Here is a 22,963-nt window from a genome sequence, read left to right on the forward strand (position 1 = left end):
GTTGATAAGCTGCCTTGGTGATGCTGTCTCTTCACAGCAGTGGGACAGTAACTGAGCCACATTGTGTGGCATTAGATTTGTGGTGTTACTTAGTCATCAGCACTATGCGAACCCAGAGCCTTTTTATTGTCTTACCTGTTGCTGTAAAAAACCACCATGACCAAAAGCAACATGGGGGAGGAAAGGGCCTATTTTAGTTTCCATATCATTGGTTATTCTCAAAGGACGTCAGGACAGGAACTCAAGCAAGTCAGGAACCTGGAGGCAGAAGCTGCTGCAGAGGACATGGAAGGGTGCTGAATACTGGCTTGGTTTTCACAGCTTCCTCAGCCTGCTTTGCTTTGCTTTGCCTGCCTGCCTGCCTGCCTTTCTTTCTTCCTTCCTTCCTTCCTTCCTTTCTTCCTTTCTTTCAGATTTATTATATGAGTACACTGTAGTTATCTTCAGACACCCCAGAAGAGGGCATCAGATCTCATTACAGATGGTTGTGAGCCATCATGTGGTTGCTGGGAATTAAACTCAGGGCCTCTGGAAGAGCAATCAGTGCTCTTAACCGCTGAGCCATCTCTCCAGCACTCACTCTGCTTTCTTATACATCTCAGGGCCACCTTCCCAGCTGTAGCACCACCCACAGTAGTCTAACTCCTTCTACAACAACCTTGAATCAAGAAAATGCCACAGACTTGCCTACAGGCCACTCTAATGGAGGCATTTTCTAATGGAGGTGTTTTTCCAATTGAAATTCCTTTCCCCAGATGACCTTGGCTTAAGTCAAGTTAAAAAAAGCTAACCAGCATACTATGTCTCCAATAATTTCCCATTTCCCTCTTTCTAGGACTCTAGTAATTTTACTTTTTTCCTTTTTGATTATGACAAAAATTTAAAATTTGACATATATATGGAATCCCATACAGTGCTTCAATGAACATAAGCATTCTAAATGTTTGAATCAGCATAAAATATTTCCTCAAACATTCTTTATGACATAAGCCTTTAAAATCCTTTCTAGTATTTTGAAAAGCACCATATATTATCATTAGCTGTGCTCTATAGATTGTGATGGTTCTTCTGGCTCTGTTTGCTTTTCAGTTACTTGTAGAATGTTGTTTAGCTTGGGTTTGATTCATGCTTCATCATGGTTAGAATTAGATTTATTAGTAAAAAGAAGTGTGTGTGTCTGTGCGTGCTGACTGTTAGTGGAAGTCGGAGGACAACCTGTAGGAGTCTGTTCTCTCCTACCTTGTTAGTTTTGGGTTCAAACTTAAGTTATCAGGATTGGAGGCAAGTGCCTTTACCTGTTGGACTGTCTCACTGGCCCACGCTGCTTAAAAAAATTAAATGCATATGGGTGTTTTGCTTGACTGTATTTCTGTGTTCCACGTGCCTGTGCCTGCCTGGCTCATGCCTGAGGAGAACAGAAGAGCCCCGGAACTCAGAATTGGAGTTATAGTTGTGAGCTGACATGGCGGTGCTGGGAATTGAACCCAGGTCCTCTGGAGGAGCAGCAGGTTGGCTTACTTGATGAACCATTTCCAACCTTACATTTACATTTCTTATACATTTCAGTTTACTTTTTTAAATATATAATCTATATATTAAAACATTACAAAATTATCAGAATCGAAGGCATCAGATACAAACTTGAAAATCAAAATTATTCATAAAATTTTTTGCTCTTTTGTAGTAACTCTTAGCTTAAAATAGCATGCAGTTAAACAAAAATATTTTTTATTCTTATTTTAGCTAATTTTTTCTATTTTGAAAAATTTTAGCTACTTTTTATAAAAATATTTTTGAGTTTTATGAAAAACAAAGACAAGTATACAGATTAACATAGACCAGGGTAGGGTCACCGTCATTGTCTATCAGTCCTTTCCCCAGGACTTGCCTCTGGCTTTTCCCAAAATGATGTTACTCTTTTTAGTAAAGCGCCTTTGTTGGTTAGCCGCCACCACCGCCCCGCTGCCACCCTCTTCCTCCTGCCTCTTCCTTCTCTTCAATCCTGGATTTCCTTAACAGTAGATAATGTACCCCAACACTTCTCTGAAAACCTTTGTTGAGGTCTGTACTTGGGGCTTCTCAAGAAGTGTTTTTAGTCAGACAGTGGCTGAAATAGTTATGATTTCTATGAATTCTCTTGCTTTCCATAGTTAGTGTTTCTTAATTGTGCTCACCCTCTGAGTACAAAGTAAGTATATGCTTAATGGGAAAAGCTGCCTATTGCTGGGTCTCATAGTGGAACACTGGGAAACACCTCTTACAGCCGACTTCCTGGTATTCTTACTCTTACCATCTTTCTGCACGTTCCTCCTCAGTGTTTTCTGAGCGATGATGTTAGGAGCTATGGTACAGGTGTATCTTTTGGGCCTGGGCTTCCTGCTGTCTGTTAGCTCCATGCTGTGTCCAACATGGAGTTTCCTGTGATCTCCACTTCTGTAGAGAGAGGCTTCTGTGATGAGGAATATGCACTTATCTGTCACTAAGGATAAGATTTACAGTGTAGTAAGAAAGTACGCTGGCTTAGCAAATGGTAGTAATAGATTCTTATTGAATGTCCATGCCCTCACTAGCCCCAGAAGCTGGCTAGGTTTCTAGTATCAGGCTTAATTTTCTCCTGTTGAGTGAGCTTTAAGTCCAATTCGACAGCTTACAATAGTAATTTTTCTTTTTTATGCTTTTCCTTAACTCCTGTAGTCAGTTCTAAAAGAATCCAGTAAGAAAAACAGCTGGGGGAGTATATGAGAAAATTGTACTTACTTAAATATGAAATAGTCATATATGGGAGAGGTTACCTATGTATGGGATGAAAATTTATAATACGTTAAATGTTTGTACAGGTGCTTGTCTTTTTATTGGTCAAGTTGTGTATATAGTTTAAAAAATCTAATAAGTAATATTCATTTTCTAGGTCTTTTTAATTCTTTAAAAGATAGTAGGAACAGTGGTGAGCTGGAGAGATGGCTCAGCAGCTAAGTGTGCACGTTGCTCTTCCAGGGGAGCATCACAGTGCCCTCTGTCTACAGCTCCAATTTTAAGGGATTGGCACCTTTTCTGGCCTTGTTGGCACCTGCATACAGGTCACACATAGACATGCAAACATGGGCACACACATAAGTAAAAGTGAAAGAATATTAAAAAAAGGAGTAGCCAAAATACAGCAGAGGGCACTGTGGGATTTAGTTTTCCGAAGTGTGTTTTAAAATGAGAAAGTGGTTGCCATTTTTGTATGTGCTCTGTGGTAGACTTCAAACAGTACTGTAAAATCTGTGGAGTTCTTAATTTTCTCCCTCTTTTGAGAATATTAAGAAAAATTATTCTGTTTTTCGAAATATGAGTTAAACTACTAATTTTTGGGGAGTGGGTTTATGTTTGTGTTTCTTTAGTTAATGAGTAAAAATCTTTTGAAATAGTAATGTAAATCTATTCATAAAGCTTTAAGTTTTAATTTTACTTATATGTGAGATTATCTTGACTAAAATCAGTCAGCAATAGGAAAAAGCTTTCAGTGAATATTGTGTAAGGGACTTAATTAGGTTTTGAAAGATGTGTGTATAGGTCCTAGCATCTCAGATCCATTTCAGACATAATGGCTTTAGCACACAGGCTGTCAGAAGGGGTGCTGGGAATGGCAGGTTACCCAGGTACTGCCACATTCACTGTGGACGCAGTCAGTCTGTATCTGCAGGCAACCTACATATCCATTCCTGCATCTCTCGAGAGAAGCAAAGAAAAAACTTATCTCAGATCCCTTAGGGAAATTTTTTATAGGTTCCATTTATATTTTAATAATATAATTAAAATTTGTTGAGTTATATAGATTTTTAAAGAAGATAAACCCTAATGAAAGGAAAAACAATAATGTGTTTACAATGCATTATAAATGTAGTGAATGGAAAAATTCAGCTCTTTAGTCATTCCATTACAGTTAAATGTGCAGTGTATATTAAAATAGGAATTGATTGAATTTATTATTTAATATACTTATACAGGTATGAATTTTTGTTTAATGTATTATCCATTCAAAATATAATATAAAATAACCTTCAGGCTTGTTTAGAGTTTTTTATTTTTATTTTTTTTGAAGAGTTTAGAATGAAGATAGCAATCACTTTGCAATTACTATTTAATGAGATGGTTTAACAGCTGAATAGTAATCATAGCATATGTGCTGTAAGAAAAGTGTTTAACTCACTAAATATAGAGTTGGTCAGTTGAAATTATAAGATGTTTTAAAGAACTGTAGTTTTGAAGCTGGAGAGATGGCTCACTCTTGTAAGGTGTTTGTCATGCATATGTGAGAATCTTAAGTTTGATTCCTAAAGCCCCTATAAAAAGCTAGCTGTAGCTGGGGTGAAGGTGCACAGCTTTAATTCCACCACTCTCGAGGCAGAGGCAAGTGTATCTATGAGTTTGAGTCAAACTTGGTTTACATACAGAGTTCTGCAACAGCCAAGACTGTATATAGAGACCCTGCGTCAAAACAAACGAGAAAACGAAAGAAAAGCTGGTGTGTTGGCACAGGACCCTGAGGCTTTCTGTCCAATCAGCCTACTTGGAAAGGTCTAAGCCAGTAATGACCCATGCCTCAAAAACCAGTATGATTATCTCCTGAGGAATGATGCCTTAAGTGGTCAACCTGCCTCCAAGTGCACATGTATACACTTGCACACGCGCCTGCACACATATGTGCTCACACACATTCACACCAAAGAACTATAGTTTTAGGTCAAATTTAGTAATTAGAATTAGATTATTATACACTAAGTTAAATACATAGGAATTGATGTTTGATGAGGTTATCAAAGCATGAGAGAAAGCAATTAATTTTAGCTTACGTTACACTTACAGAGTTTATTCAAAGTGCTTGGCTGTTCTCTTCAGTAACAGTTTGCATCTTTCATCCTACTGCTTATTAAGTTAGTCACAGAATATTCAAATGGAGGACAGAAATGCTGGGTTTGTAGTAGTGAATTATTTAAGTACTGTAGAGAACATGAAGGAGGTATGAAATTTGATGTCTAAGAAAATGAAGGGGATAGGACATTGTGTAGGAGAAAAGCATCCAATGTGGAGGTAAGGGAGAATGCAGACGGTCTTTTATACACTGAGCATTGTTTGAGATTCTGCTCTGGCAGTGGTAGGAATATAGCAACAATAAGAGGAGGCCAAACTTTGTTGTCCTGTAGCTGACACTGTAGCAACCCCTCCCCCCCAATTCTGTTAATATGCTATCCAGTGGTGATTAAATATATGAAGGGAAATCAGGATAAGGAGCTAGGAAGTGAGAGTAGAAGGAGTGGATTCTTTTAGAAAGGTGTACTGGAGCAGGTAAGATGAAGAATGCAGTCCTGCAGATAGGTGGGGTTAGTGAGACATACTGGAAAATAGACAACTATAGGGTACTCTTCTCTGCCACCCCCCCCCCCGCGCTTCCCTTTCTTTTTTTTTGTGTTTTCAAGATTTCTCTGTATCCCTTGGCTGTCCTGAAACTCACCCTTGTAGAGCAGTCCGGTCTTGAACTCTGAGATCTATTTACCTGCTTCTGCCTCCCAAGTGCTGGGATGAAAGGCCTGTGCTTCCACTACCTGGCTGTAGGGCACTCTTGATACCAGAAACATACCGGACAAGAGTGGCAGTTTGTATCAGAGCAGGCCTAGGTGCTTCTTCTCTGCCAGAATGGTTGTGGTACTCTAGCTTAGCAGTGTGGCTCAGGTACAAGATGGTGTATTCCACACAGCACAGCTTCATACCCACAGGAACTAACATTTCCTAACTCTAGCAAGTTTCTAGGGCTCCAACTTAGTGCAGCCCAAAGTATGATGTCCTGATCAGGTCCTTATAGTTTTCTAGGCAATTTGCACTCTGTCAGTTGTGGATTGTTTTAATCATATGCAGGGTTGCCTAGTGATAGAGTCGTCAGGGCAACAGGTTGGCTAGGAAAGGTCATATCTTCATGAAGAGAAAATGGTTTCATTGGCTTGTTCATTTACTGTTCTGTTGTTTGTTCTCTGGTAACTGCTTCTTTAAAACTTAAAAAGGCTTTGACAGTGTTCAGATGCAGGAATGGATAAGTAGGCAGCATTTAGATAGGAATGAGTTTAAGTCAGTCAGTGGGAAAGAAAATCCTGCAGGGTTAGGTGCCTGTAGGGAACTGCATCTGAGACCATCCATCCTTTATCCATCCCCACCTGCAGTGTCAGTAACACCCACCAACTTGTCAGAAATATAAACTCCCACGGTTAAAAGCTCGGTCAGCTGATGGTTAGGCTCAGGAATTTAGCTTAATGAGCCTCTGAGGTGACAGTGATGTAGGCAGTGTTTGTGAACTTATACCTCAAACACCAAAAGGAAGCAGAGAGAATACTCAGAGCCCACCCCATACTTCCTGCAGCAAGACACACCTTCTAATCCTTCCAAACAGCTGTCAGTTGGGGCCAACTATTCAAATGTCTAAGACTGATGGGAGGGAGGGAACATTTTAGTTCAAACCACCTTACTTCACTTTGCTGGCCCCCATAGTCTTGTAACCACACCACAATCACAGTTATTTAGAAGTTCAGAAGTATAAGTAGAAATGTAAGGACATGTGAATGATTGTCATTAATGACAGTGAATTCAGCCCCTGAGGACGAGATAGTTGCAAACAAGACGAGTAGTGTTCTAGAGCTTAAAAATGGTTTTGGTTAGGCACCATTCTTAAAATAATTAGTAAGCAGTGCACAGATTGATGGGTTAAATTGGCCAGGACTCTGTCCAGTTCTGGAGAACTGATTTTATTAAATAGACTGCTAGAGAATACTTGGTGAATGTTCTTAATGGTTAGTAGATAAGAAGATGGCTTGGGTTTTGTACTTATTGTATTTGATATTTCAATTTTAAGAGCTAAGTTTGAAAAAGGCTACAATATTTTGGGTCAATTTATTTTTTATAAAATTAGTCTCATATAACATTTTCATTGAGTTCTCTGAGGGAATTTTTATAAAGGGCAGTTTGAGTAAGTTGAATTTGTAATGCCAACAGGAAATTTTAATGATACCAAGGTTTTTAAACTTCTAAAAGTATCCATAATAATTGAAATGAAACCTAATAGCAAATGCTATACAACACAGCTGATGAATGATAATTATAAAAATGTAGTGTAATTGGTGGTTCATGTACTCAAGGTTTGAAGTGAATGGTCACTACTATGTCAACACAGGGTCTATAATATGAGGACTTTGATATATAAAAATTAAAGTTAATGTTTTTATAACCATAACTGGTCTTTGGCCAAAATTTGCATATATTTGCTAAAAATTTCCAAATTGAACTATACTTTACTTAGTGGGGAATGGTTAGGTTCTAACTTTAAATTGCCTGATGTTATGATAAAGAAACAGAAATTTTTATTTGATGTTTTTCATTGGTCATCTTAGTTTATGCTTTTGATAAACACAGTTTTAAGCTTTTTGGACTTTTAATGTTACCCTATTTCTCCTTGTACAGAAAGGGTTCTTTGTTATAGCAGACTTTGGTCTACACTTCTTATTATAGTTACACTTATTAGGTCTGTCTGCCACTCTCTGTTCTTTATCTAGTGAGCACAAAAAGACTTGTCACCCTGAAAATCTGTTTGTAGTCATGACAGGGTGTTCACTATACTACAGGACAGTTACCAGATCATCTCAAAGGGAGCTAGAGTGAGCGCATTGGGTTATTAGTCTACCCAAGGTTCATTGAGGGGAAAAGCTCATATTCCATGGTTTTTTTTTTTTAAAGATTTATGTATCTTATGATTTTATGTATGTGACTGTTTTGCCTACATGTGTCTGTGCACCACTCGTATGTTTGGAAGAGTGCATCAGATCCCATGGTACTGTACTGATGGGTGTTGCTGTAAAACTAGAAAAAATAAAAAGCTGTCTTTTACCCCGCATTAGATCCGGCACTGTAGTGCCCCAAGATATCTGGTAGACATCTTCATCTCAGTCAGCAAAGCCTCTCACCTGCTTTGCTCTATCACATATCACACTGCCGATGGCTTCTCTCCGAGCCTGGCAACAATCTCTCTACCCATCTAGTTCCCAAGGCAGGTTGCCACCATACCAGAAATATACATTCCAATTCCATGGCGGCCTAGTGTCTGGATCGACTGGTATTTTTTCATTGTTGTTTTTTGATTTTGCCTTGTTTTTTTTTCCTTAACACAGCCATATCCAAAGAGTGACAGTGTCTTCATGGAGACCCTCACTGTTAAACATAGGCCTAAATGCCTGGAACCTCAGAATTTTGGTGTCCCCACTGTTGGAAGTAGCCAGGACCATCACTGTATTTGATCAAATGTATTTTTCTTTCTTTTCTTTCTTTCTTTTTTTTTTTTTTCTTTATTAACTTGGGTATTTCTTATTTACATTTCGATTGTTATTCCCTTTCCCGGTTTCCAGGCCAACGTCCCCTTCCTCCTCCCCTTCTCTATGGGTGTTCCCCTCCCCATCCTCCCCCCATTACCACCCTCCCCCACAACAATCTCCTTCACTGTGGGTTCAGTCTTGGCAGGACCAAGGGCTTCTCCTTCCACTGGTGCTCTTACTAGGCTATTCATTGCTACCTTTGAGGTTGGAGCCTAGGGTCAGTCCATGTATAGTCTTTGGGTAGTGGCTTAGTCCCTGGAAGCTCTGGTTGCTTGGCATTGTTGTTCATATGGGGTCTCAAGGCCCTTCAAGCTCTTTCACTCCTTTCTCTGATTCCTTCAACAGGGGTCCCATTCTCAGTTCAGTGGTTTAATGATGGCATTCGCCTATGTATTTGCTGTATTCTGGCTGTGTCTCTCAGGAGAGATCTACATCCAGTTCCTGTCAGCCTGCACTTCTTTGCTTCATCCATCTTGTCTAATTGGGTGGCTGTATATGTATGGGCAACATGTGGGGCAGGCTCTGAATGGGTGTTCCTTCTGCCTCTGTTCTAAACTTTGCCTCCCTATCCCCTGCCAAGGGTATTCTATTTCCCTTTTAAAGAAGGAATGAAGCATTTGCATTTTGGTCATCCTTCTTGAGTTTCATGTGTTCTGTGCATCTAGGGTAATTTGAGCATATGGGCTAATATCCACTTATTAATAAGTGTATACCATGTGTGTTTTTCTGTGATTGGGTTACCTCACTCAGGATGATATTTTCCAGTTCCATCCATTTGTCTATGAATTTCATAAAGTCATTGTTTTTGATAGCTGAGTAATATTCCATTGTGTAGATGTACCACATTTTCTGTATCCATTCCTCTGTTGAAGGGCATCTGGGTTCTTTCCAGCTTCTGGCTATTATAAATAAGGCTGCTATGAACATAGTGGAGCACGTGTCTTTTTTATATGTTGGGGCATCTTTTGGGTATATGCCCAAGAGAGGTATAGCTGGGTCCTCAGGTAGTTCTATGTCCAATTTTCTGAGTAACCTCCAGACTGATTTCCAGAATGGTTGTACCAGTCTGCAATCCCACCAACAATGGGGGAGTGTTCCTCTTTCTCCACATCCTTGCCAGCATCTGTTGTCCCCTGAGTTTTGGACCTTAGCCATTCTCACTGGTGTGAGGTGAAATCTCAGGGTTGTTTTGATTTGCATTTCCCTGATGACTAAAGATGTTGAACATTTCTTTAGGTGTTTCTCAGCCATTCGGCATTCCTCAGCTGTTAATTCCTTGTTTAGCTCTGAACCCCATCTTTTAATTGGGTTATTTGTCTCCCTGCAGTCTAACTTCTTGAGTTCTTTGTATATTTTGGATATAAGGCCTCTATCTGTTGTAGGATTGGTAAAGATCTTTTCCCAATCTGTTGGTTGCCGTTTCGTCCTAACAACAGTGTCCTTTGCCTTACAGAAGCTTTGCAGTTTTATGAGATCCCATTTGTCGACTCTTGATCTTAGAGCATGAGCCATTGGTGTTTGGGTCAGGAAATTTTCTCCAGTGCTCATGTGTTCGAGGTTCTTCCCCACTTTTTCTTCTATTAGTTTGAGTGTATCTGGTTTGATGTGGAGGTCCATGATCCACTTGGACTTAAGCTTTGTACAGGATGATAAGCATGGATCGATCTGCATTCTACATGCTGACCTCCAGTTGAACCAGCCCCATTTGCTGAAAATGTTATCTTTTCCATTGGATGGTTTTGGCTCCTTTGTCAAAAATCAAGTGACCATAGGTGTGTGGGTTCATTTCTGGGTCTTCAGTTCTATTCCACTGGTGTATCTGCCTGTCTCTGTACCAATACCATACAGTTTTTATCACTATTGCTCTGTAATACTGCTTGAGTTCAGGGATAGTGATTCCCCCTGAAGTCCTTTTATTGTTGAGGATAGTTTTAGCTATCCTGGGTTTTTTGTTATTCCAGATGAATTTGCCAATTGTTCTGTCTAACTCTATGAAGAATTGGATTGGAATTTTGATGTGGATTGCCTTGAATCTGTAGATTGCTTTTGGTAAAATGGCCATTTTTACTATATTAATCCTGCCAATCCATGAGCATGGGAGATCTTTCCATCTTCTAAGATCGTCTTCAATTTCTTTCTTCAGAGGCTTGAAGTTCTTATCATACAGATCTTTCACTTGCTTGGTTAAAGTTACACCGAGGTATTTTATATTATTTTGGACGATTATGAAGGGTGTCGTTTCCCTAATTTCTTTCTCTGCTTGTTTCTCTTTTGTGTAGAGGAAGGCTACTGATTTATTTGAGTTAATTTTATACCTAGCCACTTTGCTGAAGTTGTTTATCAGCTTTAGTAGTTTTCTGGTGGAACTTTTGGGATCACTTAAATATACTATCATATCATCTGCAAATAGTGATATTTTGACTTCTTCTTTTCCAATCTGTATCCCTTGATCTCCTTTTGTTATCTGATTGCTCTGGCTAGAACTTCAAGAACTATATTGAATAAGTAGGGAGAGAGGGCAGCCTTGTCTAGTCCCTGATTTTAGTGGGATTGCTTCAAGTTTCTCCATTTAGTTTAATGTTAGCAACTGGTTTGCTGTATATGGCTTTTACTATGTTTAGGTATGGGCCTTGAATTCCTATTCTTTCCAGGACTTTTATCATGAAGGGGTGTTGAATTTTGTCAAATGCTTTCTCAGCAACTGTTGAAATGATCATGTGGTTTTGTTCTTTCAGTTTGTTTATATAATGGATCACGTTGATGGTTTTCTGTATATTAAACCATCCCTGCATGCCTGGGATGAAGCCTACTGGATCATGATGAATGATTGTTTAATGTGCTCTTGGATTCGGTTTGCAAGAATTTTATTGAGTATTCTTGTGTCGATATTCATAAGGGAAATTGGTCTGAATTTCTCTTTCTTTGTTGGGTCTTTGTGTGGTTTAGGTATAAGAGTAATTGTGGTTTCATAGAAGGAATTCGGTAGTGCTCCATTTGTTTCAATTTTGTGGAATAGTTTGGATAGTATTGGTATGAGGTCTTCTATGAAGGTCTGATAGAATTCTGTACTGAACCCATCTGGACCTGGGCTCTTTTTGGTTGGGAGACCTTTAATGACTGCTTCTATTTCGTTAGGAGTTATGGGGTTGTTTAAATTGTTTATCTGTTCCTGATTTAACTTCGGTACCTGGTATCTGTCTAGGAAATTGTCCATTTCCTGCAGATTTTCAAGTTTTGTTGAATATAGGCTTTTGTAGTAGGATCTGATGATTTTTTTGAAGTTCCTCTGATTCTGTGGTTATGTCTCCCTTTTCATTTCTGATTTTGTTAATTTGGACATCTTTCTGTGTCTTCTAGTTAGTCTGGCTAAGGGTTTCTCTATCTTGTTGATTTTCTCAAAGAACCAACTTTTGATTCTGTTGATTCTTTCTATGGTTCTTTTTGTTTCTATTTGGTTGATTTCAGCTCTGAGTTTGATTATTTCCTGCCTTCTACTCCTCCTGGGTGTATTTGCTTCTTTTTGTTCTAGAGCTTTTAGGTGTGCTGTCAAGCTGCCAATATATGCTCTCTCCTGTTTCTTTCTGCAGGCACTCAGAGCTATGAGTTTTCCTCTTAGCACAGCTTTCATTGTGTCCCATAAGTTTGGGTATATTGTACCTTCATTTTCATTAAATTCTAAGACGTCTTTAATTTCTTTCTTTATTTCTTCCTTGACCAGGTTATCATTGAATAGAACATTGTTCAACTTCCATGTATATGTGGGCGTTCTTCCCTTATTGTTTTTGAAGACCAGTTTTAGCCCGTGATGGTCTGATAGGACGCATGGGATTATTTCTATCTTTCTGTATCTATTGAGGCCTGTTTTATGACCAATTATATGGTCAATTTTGGAGAAAGTACCATGAGGTGGTGAGAAGAAGGTATATTCTTTTGTTTTAGGATAGAATGTTCTATTAATATCTGTTAAGTCCATTTGGTTCATGACTTCTCTTAGTCTGTCTGTGTCTCTGTTTAATTCCTGTTTCCATGATCTATCCATTGATGAGAGTCTGGTGTTGATATCTCCTACTATTATTGTGTGAGGTGCAATGTGTGCTTTGATCTTTAGTAAGGTTTCTTTTATGTATGTAGGTGCCCTTGTATTTGGGGCATAGATATTTAGGATTGAGAGTTCATTTTGGTGGATTTCTCTTTTGATGAATATGAAGTGTCCTTCCTTATCTTTTTTGATGTCTTTTAGTTGAAAATCGATTTTATTCGATATTAGAATGGCTACTTCAACTTGTTTCTTCAGATCCTTTGCTTGGAAAGTTGTTTTACAGCCTTTTACTCTGAGTTAGTGTCTGTTTTTGTCGCTGAGGTGTGTTTCCTGTAGGCAGCAGAATGCAGGGTCCTCATTGCGTTTCCAGTTTGTTAATCTATGTCTTTTTATTGGGGAGTTGAGTCCATTGATGTTGAGAGATATTAAGGAATAGTGATTGTTCAAACCTATTTTTCACCAACATGCCGGCACTCATATATCATCACAGCACTTGGGAGACTGAAGCAATAGAGTCTCCTGAGACTAGGAATGGGAGACCAGGTTGTGCAACACAGTCAGGTGCTATCTCCATTTCCAGATGGAACCGCAAGCCAAGCATTCAGATGTACCCTGCAGTGGGAGACGTCACCATGGAGCACCAGAGACAAAGGGAGGCCAAGGGTTCTCTGAAAGGGCAGGGGCAAAGGTAAAAAATAAAGAAGCAGGTGCTGGGTAGCAGAGAGGCATAGTTCCCAGGGTTCTTAGAGAAGCTGAGGACTAGGAGGCTTGACGATGTCCACCAATAGGAAATTGGCTCTTCTGAGTAGCTCAAGATGTCTTCTGGAGAATATGCAAAGACAAGTGGCTGGTCCTACAAGCACATAATGCTGTGGGCATCACAGAGTACAGGCCATGAGCAGACTCAGATCAGCTGCATGGCCACTGTTTGTGGTCAGGTGGTTTCTTCATTTGGGATTACTATCAGCTGCTTTTGGTTACTAGTCATCATGTATACAAGGACTGCTTAAGCTCTTTCCCCTTGTGACTAAGAAAATTTCATGCAGTCTCTGACATACAGGAATACAAAATAGGCCACAATTCAAACATTCCTTGATAAGTTAGAAGCTAATTTGCCTTAAAGCATTTCATTTGTTTTGACAGGAAGGCTTATTACTTCTTATCTCAATGTTTGATAAGAAAACAGTCTGAGCAAGCCAGGGGAAGCAAGCCACTAAGTAGCACTCCTCTATGGCCTCTGCATCAGCTCCTGTCTCCAGGATCCTGACCTATTTGGGTTCCTATTCTGACTTTCTTTGGTGATGAATAGCAATGTGGAGGTCTAAGCTGTATAACCCTCTTTTTCCTCAACTTGCTTTTTGATCATGGTGTTCAGTTGCAGCAATAGAAACAAGACAGTAGGAGTTGAAGGAGTTGGTTGCTATAATAGCTATTCAACCAGTTTACCTGTACTCTAGTTTAGTAAAAGCATTTCTTACTCTGGACTACATTGCACTTAAATAGAGGTAAGATGTGACAGTGCTCAGTCCTGTGTAAGTATACTGCAGGGAATTCACTTGTTTACTTCTGTAAATATCACATGGCTGTAAGCACTCTTCAAGGGTTTATTGGTCATTTGTATTTCTCCTCTGAAAATTGTTTATTCACCTCATTCTGTCCATTTGCTTATTGGATGATGTATTTTTTTAAATTTGATTTATTTATCGATTATAGATATTAATTCCCAGTCACATGTTTAGTTGTCAAAGATTTGTTCTGTAGTTTCACTCTTAACTCTGCTTATTTTCTCTGCTGTGGAGAAGCTTTTAACTTTGTGTAATCCAAGTTGTCAGTTCTTTGTAAAAGTAACTTTTATTTGCTTTATGTCTCAGAAGCCTTCTGCTGAATAAGCTCACCCTTTCTAGTTCTTTCTGAATTCTGACTGGCTAGGTTAACTCAGCTTTCTCTGGCTTAAACTCTTCTCCAAGATGAATGACTGAAACTGGCTTCTCTCATCTTCTCACTGAATTGCTCTGCTTGGCCTCAAACTAACTCTATAGGCCATTTGTTCTAATTTCCTGGCTCCTTTATTCTCCTGCTTCAACAGCCTCTCCTGGCCTGCACTGAACTGCATAAACTCAGGAATGAACGCAACCCCACTGCACTGCACTCCCTGCGCTGACTCCCAACCCGCTGACCTCGGACTGAACTGAACTGAACCTCCCTGAACTGCTCTTCAATAGCTTTTCTCCTCAGTTGGGTGTATTCTGTTTCTGACTCATTTGGTCAAATCCTTCTCTGATTTGTCATGTTGTCTGCCCCTCAATTAGACATCGTTATTTGGGATTAAAGGTGTGCAGTAGGGAAGTGTCTGTATTCCAGCTGGATTACACAGACCTAGAAGGTCTTGGATGTGATCAGGGCAGCCATGTTGCTGGAATAAAATTCCTCAAGAGTTCTTGGGTCATTTCCCAAATGAACTATTTGAGTTCATTACAGAGGACCCTTACATATGCTTATATTTTTCTCTAGCACTCTCTTTCTTAGGTTTAATGAGAGTCTTTGATGTATTTTGCATTTAGGGACTAAGCAACAAGTTTAGTTTCATTATTTAAAATCACAGCATCCTGTTTTAGCAGGATTATTTGTGAAGAGGCTGACCTTTTTTTCCACTGTATGTTTCTGTCTCCTTTGTAAAAGATTAAATGGCTATTGACCTGTAGGCTTATCTATGGGTTCTCAATTCTGTTCTGTTGGCCAGTGTCTGTTTTTGTGCTTCTACAAGGCTAGTTGTGTTACTGTCTGTGGCTTTGTAATATGGTTTGAGGCCTGTAATTTTGATAACATCAGTATTGCCTTTTCTGTTTAAGACTTATGTGGTTGGGATTGAAGAGACAGCTCAGCAATTAAAAGCACTTGTTCTTGTGGTGGGTGCAGGTTCAATTCCCAGAACCCACATGGGAACTAAAAACTGTCTCTAACTCAGGTTCCAGAGTCCAACAGTCTCTTCTGGCCTCTGAAGGCACCATGTGGTACATAGACATAAATACAGACAACATGGGTTTGGTTTCAGCCCCTGGGACAAGGGACAGGTGCATATTTTACATAGTAAAGCAGACATGGATGGCCTCCAGGCTCTTCCAGCATCCCTCAGTCCCTATGTGGCTTACCCTGTTCCCAACCATGAACTTTCCAGCCCAGGGGTTGGGTTGCCCTTCCCTTCCCCAGAGGCTCTTCTCTATTTAATCCAGACATTTTGGTCTGCCATGTCTCTTCTCTCCTCATCCTGTAGAAGGCCTCTTCTATTTTGTAAGACTACTTCAGACAACGAGGCAACTGAGTCTTTTAAGTTAGCTAATCCATCTCTTAATTCAGCAATATCCTTATCTATGGCTTCACTAAGCTGGTTATAGTATTGATGGGAAGTAACGAGGGAAGCGATGCCCTGTTCGGGCGCCACTTGCCCCCGCCCAGTGGGGACCCAGTTATTCAGGGTCCTGAAGAGGCCTTCTACCTATGGGTCAAATGGGGGTGAAGAGAAGAAGGAGACCAAGCAGAAGTTCTGTTGTCAAGGTCTCGTTTATTGGGGTGAACGTTGCAGCTTTTAAGGCTTTCAGGTAGGGGGAGTGTCCTTTGTGAAGCACAAAGGATGGAGGGTATAGGCAGTGATAGCTGGAGGCAAAGAGGTCAGGCGATGAGGTCAGGCAGTGGAGACACCGGGTGTTGACTCAGGAGATAACTGATTTTTGCTTAGGCTGAAGCATCCCTTGAATGTTATCTTCCTGTGCTGTAAATTCATGGGAGAGGCTTTTGTCCCACAATCTCGAGGCTTTATGGCAGTCATCTTAGAGGAGTATGTGTGGCCATGCAACCAAGAGTCACTAGCCACTTTGAGCTATACAGTCACAAAACGGCCAGGCCCAAATCCACCACGGCTCCCTACAATATTTATTGATATTCTTTAACGTTAATATTAACCAATTAAATTTGTCTTGTGGTGGTTCAAATCTATGGCTTTGTAAGTGCTAACAAGTGCTAGACTGCAGTGTGGTGTACTGCCCAGCCCAGAATCTCTGGATGCAGAAGAATTTACTTAACTCTCTTTCATAATTTTCATGTCTGAAATATCTCCTTAAATTCATTAATGGTGTTTCATGTTGAATTTATGTAGCTTTAGTAAACCTCTTTAGTTATAAAACATGGCATGGCGTTGACTGGCGTATTAGGATGATGTTATATCACATTTTAAAATTTTTTTCCCTCTTTTTCTTTTTTAGCCGTCCCCAGAAAGTGTGCTTATGTCCATATCTGCCAGTGCGTCCACTCCAGATCTCCACCCACTTGTACATAATCCAGCATCCAGCAGAGGTGAGTTAAACAGTGCCTTCAGGTGAAAGATTGAGTTCACCAGAGTAGACACACACATCAGCATGGTCATTCCTCACGGCTCCATAGTGTTCAGAAAGACCATTATTGATGATAGGTGTATTTTATATTTTGAAAGCTTTGTCTAATAGATGATAGTAGATGCTTGAGACAAAATGGTTCATATGATTCTATTATAGGGTGAAGATTCAGAACACCCCCCAGATTTACATGATATAAATATTCAACTTTTTGAATAAAGAACTCAGAAAAATGATTACTTTTTTCTTTTATTAGACATTTTTTAAATTTACATTTCAAATTTTATCCCCTTTCCCAGTTTCCCCTCCAGAAACCCGCTATTCCATCCACCCTCCCCCTTCTTCTATGAGAGTGATCCTCCACCCACCCACCCACTCCCTCCTGCCTTCCCGCCCTGACATTCTCCTACACTGTGGCATTGAGTCTTGACAGGACCAAGGGTGTCTCTTCCTATTAATGCCCTACAAGGTTATCCTCTGCTACATACGCAGCTGGAGCCATGGGTCTGTCCATGTGTACTCTTTGGATGGTGGTTTAGTCCATGGGAGCTCTGGTTGGTTGGTATTGTTCTTATGGGGTTGTAAACCCCTTCAGCTCCTTCAGTCCTTTCTCTAACTCCTCCATTGGGGAGAGGGAAGACCAAAGTGTTGATGCTTCAGTCCTTTTTAGAAGGGGGAACAAAAATACAAAAAGAAATACGGAGACAAAGTATGGAGCAGAGACTGAAGAAAAATGATTACTTTTAAAACTTTGGTTATAGTCTTTGCTCCCTGATGTCTTTTCTTGCTAGAGTAGATACTGACTTTGATTGGCATAGTTACAAAATGAATACAGAGGTAAAATTTTCTTTCTTTTATGTGGCTAGAACAAACACATTTACTTTGTACTGTGCCATCTGTGAAACTTTTGTGACTTTGAAAACACAGAAATATTATGAGAATATGTTTTTGTTTCAGTTCTAGGTGTGGGATATATGGGGCTGCTTCAGATTGTCCAAAGCAGTTGATTTGCCTTGCGCAGGGGTGTGGTTTTGCCAGCTGCAGATAGTTTCTGTGATAGTGTGACACGTTTGGAATTCTGAGGACTTTTTAGAGGGTATATAAATGCTTGGGCCCTATGAGGTGGGGTGGGTTGTTGGTGATTGGATGGTTGCTGTAATATTGTACAGTTTATATTTACAGAAAACAGTAGCTTTCTGGTCACAGGGTTAAAACCTGAATTTTAGTGAATACTGTTTCCATATTATGGTACAAATACGGTATTTTTCCATAGTGGTCCTAAGGTAGTAGATAGCCTTCAAGATGTAGTTTTAAAAGTTGATTTGTGGTGATTTTATATTTTGAATTTTTTTACATGTATTTAAAAAACCCACAGTGCTCAGTTTAGATGATCCATTATGTCTGTCTACTACAGTTGTATTTTATGGATAGACCATCCAAACAGATTTCCCTATCCCTGGTCTTCATTTAGTTCACTAATATTTAGGCTTCCATGTGTGACTTTAGCACACTACTTTGCATAAACTGATTTGACAATTTCATGGGTCTCCCATGAAAACGGGATTGGAAACCATTTGGATGAGTTCTACGAGTGAGATTTTGGGAAAGAAATATGGTAGAGTGGATTGCATGGAAGCGATGTGATGTGTATTTCAAGTGTAGGTGTATGAATATAAAAAGTGCTTAGAAACAAGAGGTTATCTCAAAAGCAAGTAAAAAGGAAGGAGCATTATGCCAAATTGCATGATATAGAACTATGTATTTATTTAGCCATAATGAAATAATCATTGTTTATTGATTTAGTTAAAATCATTATCAGATTTGAGAGTAAGCTGTAAGGTGTGAGTTCAGAATGCTCATTTGTTAGGAGAGGTCATACTTGCAAAGTTAAGAGTCAGTGTTCTAGAGCAAGACTGCCTGGGTTTCAGATGCTATTAGCTATGTATGTAGTCCACAGCCTTGTACAAGGTAATACATCTCTCTGGGCTTCAGTTTCCTCATTGCAAAGATAAGTGTAATAAAAATTCTATTTCTTTACTGGTTTGTTGAGAAAAGTAAATGGATATTATATTTATATGTTGTACTTGGAATTGTATATGCTAATGATCATTTATGGTTTATAATATATAAAATTGAAAAATCAAAATTGTAACAGATATCATAGGAAATATGGGAAAAATTCTCAGAAGCAAAAGCTAAGAGTTGAAACAATTACTTCTTGAAGGTGGTACTGGGGTGTATACATGGGAAAGATGACATTTTAAATCTTTGTGACTATTTAATTTGACATATATAAATACTTTAACACAGTGGCTACCTTCTACCTCCATAGGGCTAATGATAGAGTTATGATAACAGGAAAGCTTGTTGTGAGCAGTGGAAGCTAGGATGCTGAGGAAAACTGAGAGTGGTCAGTGTTTTGCTTGGGTATTTTGAATTCTCAAAGTGCAGCCCCTTTACATGGGAGGAGAGAGGAGGCTTTCTGGGGTGGGCGTGTCTTCATCAGCAATTTAGAATTGTGTAAGAAAACTACTTCCCTTTTGCAGATAAATCATGGAGACTTTTGTATTTTGGTTAGAATTTAGTTTTGTTTTGTTCCTTAAATTGTTCCATTTGGCCATTAGCAAGTGTCAAAATTAGTGACTGTTGTTTTGACATGGTCTTTGTTTTATCTTTTGAGCATTTTGCTGCTTTTTTTGGTGTAGAGGTACAGGTTATAATATGCAAGCTGACATGTTCAAAATGTAATTACTGTTGAAATAAAAAGGTTATCAAATTATTCAGCTTAACACAAATTTACATGCATTTATAATTTATTTAGCTTATTAAGATTTATTAATTATGCGTAATAATGGGTTTCCTTATGGCATTTGCATACATATCTACAAAGTATTTCCCTATAATATATAATTCTAACCATTATTTCTATAAATATATCTAAATAAGGTAAAAAAGTGTTGCTTGTATTAAACTGATAGAAAATGTTTTTTTTTTTTTTTTTTTTTTTTTTTTTTGAGACTGGGGACTGAACCCAGGGCCTTGCGCTTCCAGGCAAGCGCTCTACCACTGAGCCAAATCTCAACCCCTCCCTCTTCTTAAACTTGATTAAAACACTTGTAAAACTATATTAAGCTAGAAGCCAGATGTTTCTCAGTTTTCTTTCTGCAGTGCTGATGTTGACACATAGGTCTTTGCACCTGATGAACAAGCAGTTTATCACTGAGCTCCACCAGGGAGGTGTAGAATGCTTACACAGGTAATAACCCCATGCTTTAATGTTTCACTAAAGGAAAGCAAAGTGTTGCGCACAGTCCCTCTGCTAGCAGCATGCCTTCCCCCGGACAAATGCACAGTCAAGATTGGCCGCCGCTTCAGTGAAGAGCGGTAAGTGGACTGGCTGACTGGACAGTTGGGAATGATAGTTCTTTTCTGCATAGATGTTCTTTTGGGAGGGTTAGAATGAGGCCACTGGCCATTGGATGAGAAAGCCTTCGCAGGGAATAGTGAAGAGGAACATGATGAGCTGTGCTGAGGAGACAGTATGCCAGCCACCAGAAGCTGAAGCTGTGATTGGCCTTTGAGTTAGTGTCTCCATTCATTTAGATGGCAGAGGGAACTTTGCCTAGGTATTCACTAGTGTAGTAAAACTTTTGTTTTTCCCACACCTAATAAAGATTTCTTAAAAATTGTTTTAGAGATATTGAACTTTCAACTGTTTGCCGGGACTCTGGTACATTAATATTATATCCAGGGGCTGAAGCTACTAATTTGGAAGAATTTATATTAGATGCTCCTGTTTATCCTTCCACAATCATCCTCATTGATGGTACATGGAGCCAGGCTAAGGACATTTTCTATAAGAATTCCTTGTTCCGACTTCCCAAACAGGTAAACTAACTACTTTAACAAACAATAAGTAGTATTGTATAATTACGTACTATTTAGGCTTTTGGTGAAAACACTGTACTTTAATATATGAATTAAGAGGTATTCATATATATGAGTATAATGAATATATGTATTTAGAAATGCCTATGTTGTAGGTGAGTATATATGCTTACATTTGTATATAGAAAAATTTCAATTGTATTATCTCTCTTTATGTGTATAAATGATTTTGTTAAGAAATATTATATTTAGATGGACAGTGTGAGCACACACCTTTAATCCCAGGACTTGGGAGGCAAAGGCAGCAAAGGCAGATGGGTCTCTGAGTTCGTGTCAACCCTGGTCTATAGCGTGAGTTCCAGGACAGCCAGGATTACACAGAGAAACTCTGTGTCAGCGGGGCAGGGGCAGGACTAATAAGAACTATTATCAGTAGTAATGATTAAACTTTTAATTAGTAATTAAAAGTAATGATTAAACTTTTTGCAAGATACTTTTGGTATCGTCATTATTATCATCATATAGTTTATTTTTTTACTTTTCAAAATCTTTTTTAAGATCTAGTGTGTGTTTGTTTCAGATTTGACATAATTTGTTATAATCAGAGGTTTTGAAATATTGGATTATGTTTGTGTTGCTGGAGTGAACTCTCCTGACTGTTGATATTCTGTGTGCAACTGGAGCTTGTATTCTGTGTAATGTACTGAGCTGTAAGGCACATGTGCACATGTTTCCGTACTTCTACCTGGCAAGTTTGGGAACCAAGGTTATTCCAACTTCACAGTGTAAATTGAAGAAATATTTCTCTATGGCCTAGAATAGTTACTTGTAGAATTAGATCCTTCATAAAAATGAGATGGAATGAATTGGTAAAGCTGTCTGCTCTGGCCACTTTAAAGAAAGGTAGCTTTTAAATCCCTTCAGACTCTTTACTCTTTAAAGTGTGGACACTTTCCTCTTTCTGGTTACATTTAGCCTTTCTGTATTTCTTTAGGGGATCCTTTCTTCCAAGTGAGAAGTAATACAAACTGTTAAACAGTTAACTTGTCCTGAATGTGTTCTTTCTTGTTTCTAATAATGCACACTCAGATCCCCACAGACACACAGAGACACACCCATGCGTACACACAGACACACACACACACTCTCTCTCTTTACACCTCACAAAGTTCTCTACTTTATGAGCTTTTTAAAGCTTTTATATTGTTTACAGTTGCTGTTATATTTTGTTTTCACTTCACTAATTTTATCTTGATCAATTATTCAGTTGTATTTTAATTGACATAATACTTGCATATGTTTATGGAGTGATTCTCCATAAACATCATATATAAACAGGTATATACTGCTTAATGATAAACTAGTGTACCGAGTGTCATAACCTTGAGTATTCGTTTTTCTTTTGTACTGAGAACATTTTCTTAACTGTGATTGTTTCTTCATTGTAAGAATATTTAGATTTATTTTTCCAGCTATTTTGAAGATTTTCTGTTGTCTAGAGCCACTGTACTGTGTGACCAAGCATAAGCACCTCCTCCCTTCTCACTGGAACTCCCTGTGATGGCCTGTCACTCCCTCCCTCTCTTCTTTCCCTTTTCTCCTCTCCCCTCTCCTCTTTTCTTTGCCATCTCCCTCTGCAGCCTTTGCCCATTATTTTACCTCAGTTCTGTGATTAGCTCTGTTAGATTCCACAGGAGTCTGATTGTACAGCACTTTTCTTTCTGTGCCTGGCTGTGTAACCCAGGATGATGTTTCATGGTTTATCCATGGTACTGTAGATTGCAGGGCTTCATTCTGTGTGACTGACTCGTACCACACCAGACATGAGTGAAATTGTCTTTCTTCTTCCTCCCTGTACAATGTTTTTTGGAGAGTTTTCTCTGTTGTGGGTTGCCTGACACAAAGTCCTTAAATTTGGCTCATAGTTATTTGCTTTCTGAGGTTGGAATATTTCACTTCATGCTTTTCTGGCTTTGAAGTGTTGCTGATGTAAGGTCTGGCTATTGTGGTGTTCCTGCCTCTGCATGTGAGTTGATGACTGTTTGATTCTACTTTTAGTATTGTTTCTTTGTACTGTTGACATTTTGGCTATGATATATCATGGAAAGATTATGTCAATTTGTGGTTCTTCTCCCATGTTTTTATATGTACTTTTTTCTCTAGATTTGGGAATTTTTCTGTGATTTCATTAAAGAGGCTGTGTGTTTCTTTTAGCATTACCTCTGCTCCTTTTTTTTTACTCCCATAAATTCTTAGGTCTG

At 39.0% G+C, this 22,963-nt stretch overlaps 1 protein-coding gene across 1 annotated transcript in view; it reads left to right on the forward strand.

Annotated features, from left to right (window-relative positions):
- The window catches only part of Dtwd2 (DTW domain containing 2), a 62,764-nt gene that overhangs the window by 10,336 nt on the left and 29,465 nt on the right, over nt 1-22,963 (forward strand). The window contains exons 2-4 of the mRNA XM_032885904.1: nt 16,686-16,776; nt 20,104-20,198; nt 20,510-20,702. Of these exons, the coding sequence (XP_032741795.1) occupies nt 16,686-16,776; nt 20,104-20,198; nt 20,510-20,702 (379 nt within the window). The remainder of the gene's footprint in view (nt 1-16,685; nt 16,777-20,103; nt 20,199-20,509; nt 20,703-22,963) is intronic.

This window comes from Rattus rattus, chromosome 15 (assembly GCF_011064425.1).
Source record: "Rattus rattus isolate New Zealand chromosome 15, Rrattus_CSIRO_v1, whole genome shotgun sequence".
In the NCBI taxonomy this organism is placed as follows: Eukaryota; Metazoa; Chordata; class Mammalia; order Rodentia; family Muridae; genus Rattus; species Rattus rattus.